The 16331-nt window shown below is 40.7% G+C and overlaps 1 protein-coding gene across 1 annotated transcript; it reads left to right on the top strand.

Annotated features, from left to right (window-relative positions):
* Positions 1–26: 26 nt before the first annotated feature.
* On the top strand, positions 27–1132 carry LOC310894802 (TPR and ankyrin repeat-containing protein 1-like; the record flags this gene model as incomplete). The annotated part of the gene is given in 2 exon segments (XM_083825353.1): positions 27–631; positions 633–1132. Coding segments are annotated over 2 exon segments (846 nt in total). The 3' UTR covers positions 874–1132.
* Positions 1133–16331: the final 15199 nt, after the last annotated feature.

The following is a 16331-nucleotide window of genomic DNA, read 5'->3' as shown; positions in this document are numbered from 1 at the left end:
AAGCAAGGACAGTATTTGAATGTAAAATGCATCTGGCAGCAATAAATGGACTGCTCTTGGAAGCCACATGCACTTTCCCTGAAGAGCTGCTAAGTCAGTGCAAAAGCTTTGTCTTTTTGACTCCTGACAAATATGCATCATATAAAGCCCTCCTAGAAATGTTTTTTCCTAATCATTTTCATTTGAGAATACTGTCAGAGAACCCGAAGGCATGCAAAGAAATACTGGTGTTCAGTAACATTGTTTCCGAACCCTGTAGAGCAGTGTTGAATGAGTACATTGCATTTAAATTTCAAAATGAAGATGCTAGGGCAAGAAGAGAATCAAGTGACTTGCGGTTAAGTGTCATGAAGGCTTTTCTCTTGTCTTCAGGATATCCTGAAGAATTTGAGAAACTTATTTTTGAGGAAGAGGATGATTATAACAGAGAGCTAAACCTTGCTTTATCAAAGGCAAAAGACTCCCCAAAGTGTAAACGTCACAGAGGAGAAATCAAAGGAATAGATGGCAGACATGGAATGTTGCTACCTGACAAAAATACAGAAAATACAGGAACACACTTGTGCTTCATTAGACTTCTTGAAAATTCATTTGAGCAACACAAAACAACTGTAAAAGACTGTTTTTTTCTGTTTTATGAATGTCCTGGTCAAGAAATGGACAAGATTCCGGATTCCAAGCATAGAAAATACAGTGATGGTGTTGGAGTTCCACTACATTCTCTGTTGTGCTGTCCTGATGCATCTCAACAAGAACTTTACTCTGTGCTTTCCAAAGCGTTGCATTGCTCTTATTCATTACTGGGATTTTTTGTTCAGAAGCAAGGACCATAACAAAGAATTTAGAGACATTTTCCATTATACAAGAGTATAGACCAAAGGACATATATGCAGCTGAACAGAATTTCAGATTTCATCTGTTATCTAGCAAAAACTTTGTGGAGTTCATGGGAGGTTCCATGTCCTTCTGGATGCTTTTGAGGATAAACTGACTGCATAACTTCAGGGGAAGCTGAGCAAACTATAGTGCTGTGCTTAGTGATGGTACTGAATGCTGACCAGGTGCAGAATTTTACATGTAAATATCTTTTATACCAACACTTCCCTGGAATAAAGGCAATGCTGAAATCAATGAGAAAAGACTTTCCCTCTAAAGTACCTTAAAGATTGCTAAAAGTAGTGGAACAAGTGGCTGATGCGACACGTAAGAAATTGCTGTAGGCCTGCAAGAGCTTCTGACAGAGTGAGATGCAGAGTACTTAGTTGACTGTCAATGGAAGTGGGACTCTGTACACTCAGGGGCATCCACCCGCACGGGGTGTCCTGTATGAAACTGTAAACCTTGACAGGTTTATAACCTTTTTGGATAAGACAGAATACGCTGATGAGATAGAAAAGGAACTTGAAAGCAATCAGTGCTTAGAGGACCAAAAGGATCCCCTGGAAGTAATTGCACTCAGCAAGCAACAGAAGCAAGAGCAGAAAGCATCTGCTCAACACCAGCTGTGCTGCATTTTCCATTTCATATCTATGTACATGAAGTGGAAAAGAAAGGCCTGCTCCAAAGCTGAGCCTGTTGCCATGGGAAGAGAGAATTTTCTATCGGCAGTCTTCAAAAAAGCAGATATTGACCAAACTCAGTGTGACCTCTGTGGAGTCAGATTTATCCAGAGCTGTGAGAACTACTTCAGCCGGACAGAAAGCATGGAAGCAGACACTCCTGAAACTGTGACACCAACAGAAATCAGAAGGGAAGAAAAGTTGCAGGTGGAGAGAAACGCACTTATGGTGGCCAGTGAAGCTTATATAGAGCACAGAAACACGGATGAACACAAAAATAATAATGCTGCCTACAAAAACTATGCTGACGTTTTCAGAAGATAATTAGATCCAAAAATACAAGATGGAATGGAAATAGTAGAGGCCATTACAGTAAAGACTTGCACCCAAGAACATTCAGTGTATAAAGAAGGCTCCAAATTACACCAGAGTAAAATAAAAAAATACTAAGATTTCAGATGCAGTAGAAGAAATCTATGAGAGAAAAGCCTGGGCTGAAGGTAGGACTTACCAGTTTTCGTTTAAACAACTTAATATGCCACTTGTGGCCAGCCTTCTAGACAAAGCTCCATTCAAAAATCTTCATGTGGTAGAAAGAAATAAGGAAGTGCTATGTCAAATAGCTGAGGAGAAGAGGTACTGAGACAGTAAGAAAATATTTAAAAGGCGAAACTAGTGTTATGAAGTCCAGTAAGTTATGGCACTTAGGAAATACATATTTTGATATTTCATTTCTTTCTCATTATTTTGATATGATTTCTTTCTCACGTGCTGAAAGCATTATTCTATGATAATTTTTGCAAGTGAAATTGAATCACTGAATAAGTAGCCTAGGAGCAAAATTGTTTAGGGTGCTTGCTGTGGGAAAGTGACATCTTAAATCAAAATATTGTTACTGGCTTTAGTTGTAGAAATCCACCTACCCTGTCAAGTTGTCACATTGCCTGCGATGGCTGACAGTAATGAAAAACTGGAGTATTAAATATATTTATCAGTTCCAATCAGTGCAATACATTACATTTGTAACTGACTTAGGTTGTGGTCTTCACGTTAATGTGCAAGCTTTCTTTTTACTCCTAATGGACAGGGTTTTTCATATGAATAAAGTTTTCTTATTACTAAGTTAGGTTTCTGCTCAGTGAACCATGACAGTTCACTGGTATAATGGATGATATAATGGATGTAGTAGGTTGAATTAGGTAATAGTTGATTTCATTATGACAATTCTTTAAATGTTGCCTTGTTTTTCCACTCAGCGGAAGTATATTTATAGAAATGATTTGCCATTGAGACTAGTTTTCCCTCACTTTATAAAGAGCACTTTTCATGTCCTTAATGGTGCTGTTGAAAAAGGATTGCAACATCTTGGGTCCTTGTAGTTCTTTGACATGTGGAATTTCAGAGGGATAATGAAAGCCAGGAATTCTAATTCCCCAAAACAGATAAATCAAAATGTGTCCAAGATTTTCAGGTATAATTTAAAAGGGACAGCATGACAGGAGAAACTTATCTCTCCATCCTTATAGTGCTAGTAATGTTGATTATTTTGGGGAGCAATACATACAGCATCTTCATGCATGGTAGTGAATTTTTTCTGTACATGAAATCACTGGAGACTGGGACTTCTAGCTTTGCATCAGCATCATGCATGTCTCTGTCACCATGTTTGGCTGTCAATCTCTCAGCTAGTGTTCTTACAGAATGCTAACTTTGCTTCATTTCAGCTGAAGAAATAATAACCAAACATGCCAACAAATTGTTTGCTGTAATTGATGAGGCTCATAAATGGCTGAAGAAAATGGACTTGCATAGGATAAAGGAAGAAGGTATGTTTTCAAATTACAGACTTCCGTGCCCCCTAGAGGTCACTGTTTGGTAATGGTCTCTTAGCATCACTAATCTCCAGGTCAGCAGTGTTGTGGATGTTCACTTACCCTCTAGGCAATAAGAAACTCTACAGTTGAACTCTGCAAAGACATGAGTTATCTGGTCTTCCCTCAGCAGCTCTTTATAAAAGAGTAGGAGACGTATACCTGGCTGCAGGGTGGCCAAAATGGAGCAAGCCCCCTGTCCTGGTACACAGTGGATCTGATTGTGCACAAAGTATGTGCATGTGTGTGGATACAGATGTACATGTAACTATGGTTCAGGTGCAGTCTTCAGGATAGAAACTTGGCCAGGGAACAGAAGAGAAGCTATCTTCATCTTCCCTAGTAAGTTAGTTCTGTTCCCCAACTGTGCTGCAAGAGTGCACTTATTGGCAGTTAACATTGTGGTCCCAAGTTCTTGAAAATCAGCTTCCTAATAAAACTAACTTGCTTTAGAAGATTTATGTGGAGAAGAAGAAAAAAACTGCCTGCTGTTGGATTCCTTTTGTTTTCATAGTCTTCACTTTTGGTGTAAAATAAAGCAACATACTTGGATGCAATCAATTACATTCTTTGAGGACAAGTTTAAAACTTCATTTTGGCCTCCAGTATATTTAAGGTTTAGCACATATTTAAGTGGTATAGAATTGCAGAAATTGCATAAAAAGTGTTAACACCTTCCTATTCCAAGAAAGACGTAGTTAAGACTGTATGGGAGTGCTCTCAGTCTTACAAGAAACTGTATGCTCTTCCCCTCTTCTGAAGTCAGTAAGCAAATATTTTGTCTGCTGAAACTGAACCTTGAGAGAGGAAGACATTCTTAAAAAAAAAAAAAGCCATGACAATAGAAACAGATGTTCAATGTAACAAGGGCAATGTAATGCAGCAAGGGGCTTAGCAGTCACTCCTTTCTAGCAGTGTTCCTAAGTACGTTAATTAATGATACACCTAATGCTGCTTAAACATGATTATACACATATGAAGATATTATGCTGAGATATAAAATTGTAGTGATTGTAGCTTGTTATGCTGTTAAGAGAAAAAGATGTCAGATTTTTCCATTTCACATTAATTTCTTGTTTTTTTTTTATACAGACTTTGTACATGATAGAGACTTGGAAGATGAAGTAGAAGATGAAAGAATGGCTTTTGAAGAACTTGCCTGGAAAAAAAACTCAAGAACAAAAGGAAGATATGGGAAGTTGTAATTAGGAATAATATGCAGGTAGCTCTTCTATCCTCTAGTAGTCTAATTTTAGAATAAAATTCTACGATTATTAAGAAGAATAAAGGGTTGGGGTCAGAAATGGGAAAAGGGTGAAGAGTAACTTATGCTATTGTTTTTCATCACTTGTATTGTGTCAGAATAATTACCAGTCTTGTGGTGGTGTAATTGATAAAACCTATGACAGGACAAACTTCCTTTCAAACAACGTGGTATCTTGAAAGTAATCAAAAGCCAAAGAAACAAGCAAGTAGGAAGAGTAATTGTGTTTATGCCTTATCGCAGGGATATTTTTCTACCCAGTCTTCACTTTCTTTTTCCCTGTTAATTTACATTGTCATCTACATTGTCAGCTGGAATGCTCAGAAAAATAAGAACACAGTTTCTCTGATCTTAAGAGGTTTTAATTGGTGTTTTTAGATGACCATTGTAAACGTACTTTCTCCTGGGTCAGAAATTTTTTGAGTCATCAGGGGAGGTACTTGGAGTATCTCTTTTTATATTTTTATAGACAAGAATAGTAATTTCTAAACACAAATGTTTTTGTACAATGTACATACTTATAATTAGATAGGTATGAAAATTATGGACTTCTTTTTGATAAAGTTCTTTGATACCTGTACAGATTGAAATATAGATAATCTTTCTTTAAAGAGTATTATACATTGTGTTTTATAAATTTTAATTGATGAAAGCCTTTTTGTAATGTATAATAACACTTCATAAAATTTGTAAGATGTTTAAACTAACATGATTTCTGTCTTATTTTGAATGTTTTTATGAAAACCACAGGTGACTGACTACATGAGTAGGGTTACAAGTTGAGCCTGAGTACCAGTTCATACTGACACTATTTTACTTCTGGGACTTCAGTATCTCCAGCATACTCCAGTCTCCTTTAGCAACATATTTAGTTAGTGTATTATTTAGTTGTTGAAATATTTTGCCTTGAAAAGGGAACTGCTTTGTATACATAAACTGTTTTAATAATTACCTTTTGCCAAAAGCTTACTAACTTGTTAGTATGCTCAATATTTTGGAAGTGGGACACTTCCTATGGATAACAATGAAATCCTGCTGCAGAACAGAGCAACGTGGGTAGCAGTAATGATTATATATTGCATTGTAATTGCTGTTGTTGCCGGAAGACTCTTTACTAAGTGCTGCTTATTAAAGAAGCCTTGTTGCTTAAGCAAGCACGTAGAAAACAGTTTAAAAATACACATTAATAAAATGCAGTGCTAGTCACTTGCACTGCATAGAAATCAAGGATTAGGAAAGTTAGAGCATTAATGTACCTTAATTCATTATATTTCTATAATGATAGGTATTTTGCATTTGAAATTACTCCTAGAAACTTTTGAGTAGCTCCTTGACTTGAGTATTTACTCATTTACAATAGTAAGTGTTTCCTAAAAATTTTAAGGACAACTACAATTTAAAACTCCCTGTTGTCCACAGTTTAAAGATCTAGTGATCATACTTTTTCTTTTCGGGGAAAAAAAGAAAGTTTTATAAGTATTATTGTAAAACACCAAGTAAGAAGTAAGAACAAATTATATTGTCAATTTCATCTAGGTTACATCTACACTAATGTATGCAGCATGGGCAACAAAGAGGAGCAGCTGGAAGCCATTGTGCAGCAGGTTAGCTATGACTTGGTTGCCATCACTGAAACGTAGTGGGACCACTCCCATGACTGGAGTGCTGCAATGACTGGCTATAGGCTCTTCAGAAGGGACAGGCAGCACAGAAGGGGTGGTGGTGTGGCTCTCTATATTGAAGAGTGTTTTGATGTTGTGGAACTCGAGACTGAGTCTGGGAATGATAAGGTTGAGTCCCTATGGGTTAGGATCGGCAGGAAGGCCAACAAGGCAAGCATCCTGGTGGGGGTCTGTTACAGACTGCCAAACCAGGATGAGGACACGGATGAGGAATTATACAGGCTGTTGGCAAAAGTTGTGAAATCGTCGGCTCTTGTCCTCATGGGGGACTTCAGCTTCCCAGACATATCCTGGACATGCAATACAGCTCAGAGGAAGCAGTCTAGGAGGTTTCTGGAGAGCGTGGAAGATAGCTTCCTGACGCAGCTGGTTAGTGAGCCTACCAGGGGAGGTGCCCCGCTAGACTTTCTGCTCACAAACAGAGGACTGGTGGGAGATGTGGTGGTTGGGAGCTGTCTTGGGGAGAGTGACCACAAAATGGTAGAGTTCTCTATTCTTGGCGAAGTCAGGAGGGGGACCAGTAAAACTGTTGTCTTAGACTTCCAGAGGGCAGACTTTGAGCTGTTCAGGACCCTGGTTGGCAGAGTCCCTTGGGAAGCAGTTCTGAAGGACAGAGGAGCCCAGGAAGGCTGGGCATTCCTCAAGAAGGAAATCTTAATGGCTCAGGAGCGGTCTGTCCCCACGTGCCCAAAGACAAGCTGGTGTGGAAGAAGACCAGCCTGGCTGAACAGAGAATTGTGACTAGAGCTTAGGAAAACAAAAAAAAAAAAAGAGGGTTTATGATCTTTGGAAAAGAGGGCAGGCCACTCAGAAGGATTATAAGGATGTTGTAAGGATGTGTAGGGACAAAATTAGAAAGGCCAAAGCTCATCTGGAGCTCAATCTGGCTACTGCTGTTAAAGTGTTTTTATAAGTACATTAACACGAAAAGGAGGACTAAGGAGAATCTCCACCTTTTATTGGATGTGGGGGGGAACTTAGTGGTGAGAGATGAGGAAAAGGCTGAGGTGCTTAATGCCGCCTTTGCCTCAGTCTTTAGTGGCAAGACCGGTTGTTGTCTAGATACCCAGTACCCTGAGCTGGTGGAAGGGGATGGGGAGCAGGATGTGGCCCTCACTATCCACGAGGAAATGGTTGGCGACCTGCTACAGCACTTAGATGTACGCAAGTTGATGGGGCCGGTTGGGATCCACCCGAGGGTGCTGCGAGAACTGGTGGAAGAACTGGCCAAGCCACTTTCCGTCATTTATCGGCAGTCCTGGCTATCAGGGGAGGTCCCAGTTGCCTGGTGGCTAGCAAATGTGACGCCCATCTACAAGAGGGGCCGGAGGGTAGACCCAGGGAACTATAGACCTGTTACTTTGACCTCAGTGCCAGGGAAGCTCATGGAGCAGATTATCTTGAGTGTCATCACGCAGCACTTGCAGGGCAACCAGGTGATCAGGCCCAGTCAGCATGGGTTTATGAAAGGCAGGTCCTACTTGACAAACCTGATCTCCTTCTATGACAAAGTGACGCGGTTGGTGGATGAGGGAAAGGCTGTGGATGTGATCTACCTTGACTTCAGTAAGACTTCTGACACCGTTTCCCACAGCATTCTCCTCAAGAAAGTGGCTGCTCTTGGCTTGGACTGGCGTATGCTTCGTTGGGTTAGAAACTGGCTGGGTAGCTGGGCCCAAAGAGTCGTGGTGAATGGAGTCAAATCTGGTTGGAGGCCGGTCACTAGTGGAGTCCCCCAGGGCTCAGTACTAGGGCCAGTCCTCTTTAATATCTTTATCGATGATCTGGATGAGGGGATCGAGTGCACCCTCAGTAAGTTTGCAGATGACACCAAGTTAGGTGCGTGTGTCGATCTGCTTGAGGGAAGGAAGGCTCTGCGGGGGAGGATCTGGATAGGCTGGACCAATGGGCTGAGGCCAACTGTGTGAAGTTCAACAAGGCCAAGTGCCGGGTCCTGCATCTGGGGCACAACAACCCCAAGCAGTGCTACAGGCTGGGAGATGAGTGGTTGGAAAGCTGCCTGGCAGAGAAGGACCTGGGAGTATTGGTTGATAGTCAGCTGAATATAACCCATCAGTGTACTCAGGTGGCCAAGAAGGCCAACAGCATCCTGGCTTGTATAAGAAACAGTGTGGCCAGCAGGGCTAGGGAAGTGATTGTTCCCCTGTACTTGGCTCTGGTGAGGCTGCACCTCGAGTACTGTGTTCAGTTTTGGGCCCCTCGCTACAAGAGGGACATGGAGGTACTCAAGTGAGTCCAGAGAAGGGCAGCGAAGCTGGTGAGGGGTCTGGAGAACAAGTCTTATGAGGAGCAGCTGAGGGAGCTGGGATTGTTCAGTCTGGAGAAGAGGAGGCTCAGGGGCGACCTCATCACACTCTACAGTTACCTTAAAGGAGGCTGTAGCGAGGTAGGGGTTGGTCTATTCTCCCACATGCCTGGTGACAGAACGAGAGGGAATGGGCTGAAGTTGTGCCAGGGGAGGTTTAGGTTGGATATTAGGAAGAACTTTACTGAAAGGGTTGTGGTTGTTAGGCATTGGAATGGGCTGCCCAGGGAAGTGGTTGAGTCACCATCCCTGGTGGTCTTTAAAATATGTTTAGACATAGAGCTTAGTGATATGGTTTAGTGGAGGACTTGTTAGTGTTAGGTCAGAGGTTGGACTAGGTAATCTTGGAGGTCTCTTCCAACCTAGATGATTCTGTGATTCCGTGATTCTGCTTGCATTCTCCATTCATAGAGTATTTGATTAATTCACATTTCCATTGTGCACAGAGCTGTCATCCTTGGCATGGTTTGACAGAAACCACTTCTAGCCAAAATTAATGGCAATTTAAATTTCCAGCTAACAGTTTTAGAGCTATATTAGGCAAGAAGATTTGAGCAATATTCAGGCAGAGATGAGAAATCCAGTTAGATTTCCAGTCTATTATCAGTGCTGTTATCCACCTCTCTGGTGATATTATGCCTAAACACAAACTTTTCTGTTCTATGGCAGTCTGTTCAGGTAGTAACAATCTGTGTGCTTTAATTCTTTTTGAGCATTATTTAGCAAAAAGGACATTGCCCAGATACACCATTGGTTTTTTGTTTATTTAAAAATCCTTCTCACTCCTAGTAGAAACTACAGTGTTCTGGCAACAGCTAATGCCTGACTCAAAGGGACTTTAGAGCTGTGACAGGTGCCGTGGTACATGCAAGATCCATGTTGCACTGAAACCCTTGGAACTGAGTAGTGGATGCTGGCTGTCAAGCTGATCCACCTACCTCTGCCTGTCTAAACCTTGTTGAGCTGAAACGAACTTAGAGAAGGCTTCAGAAGCATGGAAACTGACTTAAAATCTATCTCCCTGGTGATACAAAAATGACATCTAAATGAGAAAGAGGGAAGGACCATCTACAGTAGTGGGAAGATGGTGGCAGGATCTAAAATATGATTCTCTGAATTCCAAGCTCCTCAAGAAGAAATAAAATCTCTTGTTTGAACCTCATATTAATACAGCAGGATGTGTGGTAAGTGATGGCCACTTTGCCCCTTTTTCCTGTATTCCTCTTAAAAGCATTGTTGTGTAGTATTGCACAGTTTTATTCCAAAACACTTCCCTAATAATTAGTTGTTATGAACTTCGACTCAGCAAGACATTTAAACAATTGCTATGTTTTAAGTATTTGCTTTTATTCCCAAAGGGAAATCTTTTGCTTTTATGCTCTCTGAGAATGTGGGAAGGAGAAAATTGTCTTATCACAGCGTAAATAAAATTAAAGGTTTTCCTGCTAGCAGTCCCTATGAAGTTATTTGCTTAAAACTGATTATGAATGTCCCCCTCCTTACAGAGAAGGGGACCACAGCCATTGCTGCTGAGCTTCTGCCTTGGTTCTTGGAGCATTCAGTTTTCATGGGAAACCTTCACGCCCACACTTACCGAAGTGTATCCAAGTCTTGCTGTGTATTACATTATGGCAACTCTATCATTCAGGCTTTCAGTTAACACGTAATGCAGAAATATATTGGCAAAGCACAAGGCAACACCCATACCCTTCACTTGTTTATCTTGGTGTAGTTGATGTTATCAGTTCTGCGTGTCTTCCCTAACGCCCATGAAGAAAAAATACAGATATTTGGAAATTTACTTCTGGAAGAAGTAGGTTGTAACTTAAAATTCAGCAGGTATCACTGAGTACTGGTGGTCTGCATGTAAAAAAGGAGGAGGAAAAAAAAAAGCGTATCTTTTATAAAAGGGAGGTTAGCGTGGGGTGGGAATTCCTCCTGGCTTGCCCAGGTAGTGGGAGAGTTTGCACGTTTCGTCTTGTGGTTTTTGTAACTACGTTTTTAGACTGAGATTTGTGAGCGCACAAATATTCAAAGTCCATGTGAAACACTTCAAGACAGATGCTTTAAGTCAAACACCAGTCAAAGAGTTGAATTTTCAGATTAATAGGCATTACAAACAAGTACTCTGTGAAAATGAGACCATTTGTTTCAGTTTCTGGCCTATGACCTTCTGATACTGGTTTTAGCCTGTCCTCTGAATGTGCTATGTGTATGTGCATAGGGGGTGTCCATACATGTCATCTTCGCTATGTTGATCCTGTCTTGTTGCAAGAAGATCATTTGTAGTATCTTTGAAGTCTGTTAGGATTGTTCTGTGCTGCTGTATCTGTGGAAACTATTTTTGGAATAAAGTTGGTAGAAGACCAAGTCTAAATGACCTATGGACCATCTTAGTATTAGTCTGCACAGTTTCATGGTTTAAATAAAGGTACAATTGTTATTTAAATTGTTACAATTTTAAAAAGGTACAATTGTTATTGTGATTTAAATAACGTAAATATTTCAGACACTTCTCATTAGATCTTGTAGAAGTAAATCCTTGTAATTCCCTTTTGTGAAGGGGTGATTTCAGCTTCTCTGTGAAGCGACGTCATTCTAGTTCAGTGCTGTGTTCCTCTGTGAATTAGTCATTGTAGCCTTTGCTTGTCCTGTGCTAGAAATGCTTTACGAAATCACACGATGAAGGTTTTTATGTTTGTTTTTTTAAAAATGTTTAAAAGTTGGCTGCTTCCCTAGAAATAGACAGGTTAGAGCATAACATTTTAAGGAGACCTGCTACTGACTTGCCTTGTCAGCTTAAATAATGCTGAGCTTTGAAATATTCCAGTATTATTAGTGATGTCTGTCTCACTGAGTATCTGTATAGTTTGGGGCACTTTACGTGCACTATACAGACTTTTTCTCAGGAATTTTACATTTCCAGTAGTCTTGGGCAGGATCCCCAAAAAGAAATGAGCCCTTGAATGTGGAGTTGTCTAAAAGAATATTGGCCAATTGCTAATCTCACCCATTTTCTTCTAAAGTCCCCTCCCTTCCCCCAGTCAATCTGCTCCTTCACAGGATTGAGCCTGAAGTGACATTACCTTCAGGGCAAGGTGTGCTGTTTCACAGGCCATAGCCATGGTGACTCCCACTCTAGGGTCCAGTAAGTGTGGGTATTAACACTGTGTGTGCAACTCCATCAGGTTTTAGAACTGTGAGGTTTTGGGGTAACTGGTGCTATGCAATTTTTTTTAAGTGATGCTGTAAGTTAGCTGTGCTGTTATATTTATTTGAACCATGATTATCAGGCAGGTATAAAACACTTAAGTCTTTGTTTTAATGAATCATGTGGAACTGTTTTCCATGGTTTATATATAAAATCATGTTCAAGTTTCCTTAAAAATTCACTTTGAGCAGTTAACAAGGAGCTCTTGGTTGGATGCCTGCATAAAGAGCAGAAGAATCAAGCTGAAGTGATTAAGTAATGAGAAAACAACAACAACAACAAACACCTGTAAGCTTCCCAGTGCTCTGCTCGTCTCTGTAAATAATATGCTAGGACAACTCTCACTGTTTCTTGACCCATCACTGTGAATGTGTTTGTTCAATCTGATGCTGTTCAGACAAGATTAAACACCAGTTAATAGAAAGGAATTCCCCAATATGTCACAGTTTCTCACCAATCTTTATTTTGGCTGGAGGAGTGAGTCACTCATGTTTTAAAAAAAGGAATAAACTTTTAGTACAATGAACTGTATCTGTGAGGTGGGGTATTCATAGCTTTGCAGCAGTCTCATTGCAGTGGGGAAGAAAAGACTTTGTTGTGTGGAGTATTTTTGTATGGGGGATTCAAACTGGCTCACTGTTTTCTTACAGTGCTGTGAATATGGGTGAAGAGGAAGGAGAAGCTTGCTTCTTTCCACCCTGTTGCTCGAAGGCCATATGTCCTTGCTCTTCACCTCATCTTGCCCATCTGTATTTCCAGTTCAGAAATTATCAATTTTTGCTAGGTATCTTCTTGAAAACCCTGTGGTTTGTGAGTAATCAAGATAGTGACGCTGAATCTTCAGTAAGTAGTGTTTTGGGGGACCTGGGTTGGCCAAGCCCCTACAGCCAGGAGCTATAACTCTTGAGCAGCTGTCAGACTTGACTGAAGTTTGTCCAAGGCTGGGGTCACCAGTTGGCTGGCCGTGATTCCCCAACTGGCAAGTATTTTCTTCTGGGTGAAAGGAGACATAAATATGAACTGTAATCACCTGGTAATATAGTCTGTGTCTGACACTTATCTTCCAGCAGTCTCCATTTTATACTTGTTCTGCTAAAATTGCTAAAAATTAAGCAGAAAGTATGGAATAAAATCTATGTAGATCAATAGACAGACCATTATACATGTATGGGAAGGATGATTCCTGTGCACAATCAAACTCAAAAAAGTCCCAAATCGTATCTGAGATCTACTTTCTTTCAAAGAAGCAGGAAATCTCAAGCAATTCCTTCCAGGAGCCAAATATTAAAGAGAAATACCATTTTGTAATGCGATTGAGGATTAAGCCTCACTATTTGGAAGTAGTGAGGTATATGACTGAACTGGACTGTTTGTGACAGGGAAAAGAGAAAGCAAAATAGTCGTTATTGTCAGATATGCTCTGTTCCTTTCCATTCCCAAGAGGTAAGGTGGGGATGATCGGCAGTGAATGCCATGTGGGATGTTAAAACAGCTTTTAAGTCAGCACCTAATTGAATGTCTCTAGAAGTCTCTTCTTACACAGGGTGTTCACTAAGAAGCGATGTCATACTCCAAAACAAAGCACTTGGGCAGTGGGTGTGCGTGGAGGAGAGAGTAGGATCATGCTGTAAGAAGCGCTCACATTTTTAGCCAGACAGCACTTCTGCAGCAGATAAAATTTCTCTCTCCAACAGATGGAGGAGAGGTGAGTGGGAGGGAAGTTTGAAAGTGCACTGTGTCATTTCTGTTTGCCCACTGCTTTGGCTGCAAGGGAGGATGCAGGAAATACCGGTCAATAAAAGGGTGGATTTAAAAGTGCAGCAGCACCAAGGAGGTAGATGCAACTCTGTAATTATGAAGTGGCTTTCACTTGGGATTGTCAAAATGTTTTATGAACAGTAGGCAGCGGAGCTTTATGATATCCCACTGGGCATGTATCAATCATTCTTATTTAGAGATGGATAAATCCGGGAATAGTGAGAACGTGATGAGCTTTAGGTGCACAAGAATATTGATTTGTAGGGGTGGACCTCATGTCACCAGATCCTTCTGCTTCCAGTACAGGACCTCACTCCCTGTATGTGTTGTTCAGAGTCAGACAAGCTGCCTGGCATTAACATGGGCAATTCTGTACATGCCTGACCCAGCGTTCGCCTGGAATACACTGTCACTTACTTTCCTTGATCAGGCTTAATTTACCTGTCACTTTTGTTAGAACTGATGACTTGAAAGCCTTCTTAAAAAATGACTTATCTTCTCTGAGAATGGCAGGGAAAGGATTGCTAAGTGAGAGCATCTGCAAAATGCTGCTTGCAGAGCAGCACCACCTGCAAAATCTTAATTTCTCACTCTTGAAATTTGGGAGGTTGGGGGGGGGGGAACATCTCAGGTAATTTGTTGTAATATAAACTAATCAGCTTTCCAAAAGGTTGGGCACTGAGGAGGTAGCTGGGCAGTGGAACAGGCTCCCCAGGGAAGCAGTCATGCACTGAGCCTGTCTGAGATCAAGAAGTGTTTGGACAATGCTTTCAGACATAGGGTTTGATTTTGGGGTGGTCCTGTGTAGAGCCAAGAATTGGACTCAGTGATCCTTGTGGGTCCCTTCCAACTCGGGATGGGCTATGATTCTATTATCTCCTCTAAAAAAGGGCTGCTGTTTCAAAGATGTAAGGTCAAAATCATGGTTATATGAAGTATTTGGGTGAAATGTTTAAACATGACCTTGGAGAGTTCTGCGAGTTCTGCTGTCCATGCACTGGAGGTAACCATGTGTGTATATTTGTACCCAGCATGAACTCTTCCAGATACTTTAGTCTTATTTATATTTGTGGGAAAGTGCAATATGGCTGTCAAATTTCAGATGAATTTCACCAGTATAAACAGAAAACAAGCAAAACCAGAATCAGATTCTCCACGTGTTAATGCAGGGCAGTCAGGCCCCAGCGTACAAGCTAAGGTGGGCTTTCTGAACTACTCTGATTCACTCGTTCTGTCAGAAATTAAAAATATCTTGACATTTTGTCTGAATGTTGATAGTGTTGAACTGCTGGTGAAGGCCATGGGGCAAGGCACCTTTGCTTTCTTTCTGACCTTCTAGAAGGGTTTTGTTGCTGTGGCTAGGAGAGTGGGTCTCTGCACACGAGGATTTCTTAAGATGAGCTCCTGAAACATGAGATTTTGTGGCTGCTTGTGAGGTAATTACTTCTGTCTCACAAGGGCTCGGTGTTCTGGTTGCTTGATTAGGTATCCAAGCATGGGCTTGGCTTCAGGGTTTGTGCCTTCTGTGTGATCTCAGACAAATCAGTCCTGTTTGTTCCTGCCTTGCTAAACTGGGGTACCAAAATACATCCTGCAAATGTCTGGCGTTCATCATCTTACTATTTGTATAATGGCAAACTATTTGCATCTTAAATGCTGACTCATAAAGCAAGGTATTTCACTGAAGATGAAAGTGAAATGGCCCTGCATCTTTTCCAAATTATTTGTCATTTCATTTTTTGTCTCTCTTTGGGGATCTCCATCCTACTTTCTGTCATGCATATGAGTCTCGGCTGATTGATATGAAGAGATAAAGAGCCTTGAGCAAAAACACTTTTATAAACAAAGATATAAAACTTTTTTCTTATAAACTGAGGAAAAAAAAAACTTAAGCAGAATGAAAAAACATTAACTGACCCGTTTCCAGACGGACTCTAGGAATAGATTAACAAAGGAACTAAAATGTAAGTTTGACGGTTTAGTTTTCTGCTCCAGTGAGAGAAGGCAGACTGAAAAAATGGTGGCTTCAGAAAGACATACAACTGTCCCCCTTGTCATGAATATTTTCTACTAGAATGCATTTACAGCTTATGACCTGAATATTGACATGAAAATGTATATTGCAGATTAGTTTTATTTACAAAATTCTTGTAAATTACATCTAAAAAGAGGTCTGCGTTTGTTGTCAGTCATAAAAGTCCAGTTGGTGAAATAGGTGAAATCACCTTTAGTAATTTTGTGCATAGAATTTGCTTCAGTAATAGATTATAATTGCACTGGAACAGGCTGCCCAGAGAAACTGTGGATGCCCCATCAAGTGTTCAAGGAAGTGTTCAAGGCTAGGCTGGATGGGGCTTTGACCAACCTGGTCTGGTGGGAGGTGTCCCTTCCCATGGCAGGGGGTTGGAACTGGGTGATCTTTTAAGGTCCCTTCCAACCCAAGCCATTCTATGATTCTATGATATGTCAGCAGTCTTACTTTTTGCTGCATCTAAACTAAATTCAGTACAGTGACCACTAGAACTTGACAAATCGGTTGGGAGTTGAAGCCTGGATGAAGAAAATTAAAAATCTAATAACAAAACCTAGAAAAAGAGGAGTTAACCTCTTCTGCTTCTAGATATACTGAAGAGCACATGGCCAGAAACAATTCCTTATTC

Source organism: Anser anser (assembly GCF_964211835.1).
Source record: "Anser anser genome assembly, chromosome: 2".
NCBI lineage: Eukaryota > Metazoa > Chordata > Aves > Anseriformes > Anatidae > Anser > Anser anser.
This window is presented reverse-complemented; position numbering and strand designations above follow the sequence as displayed.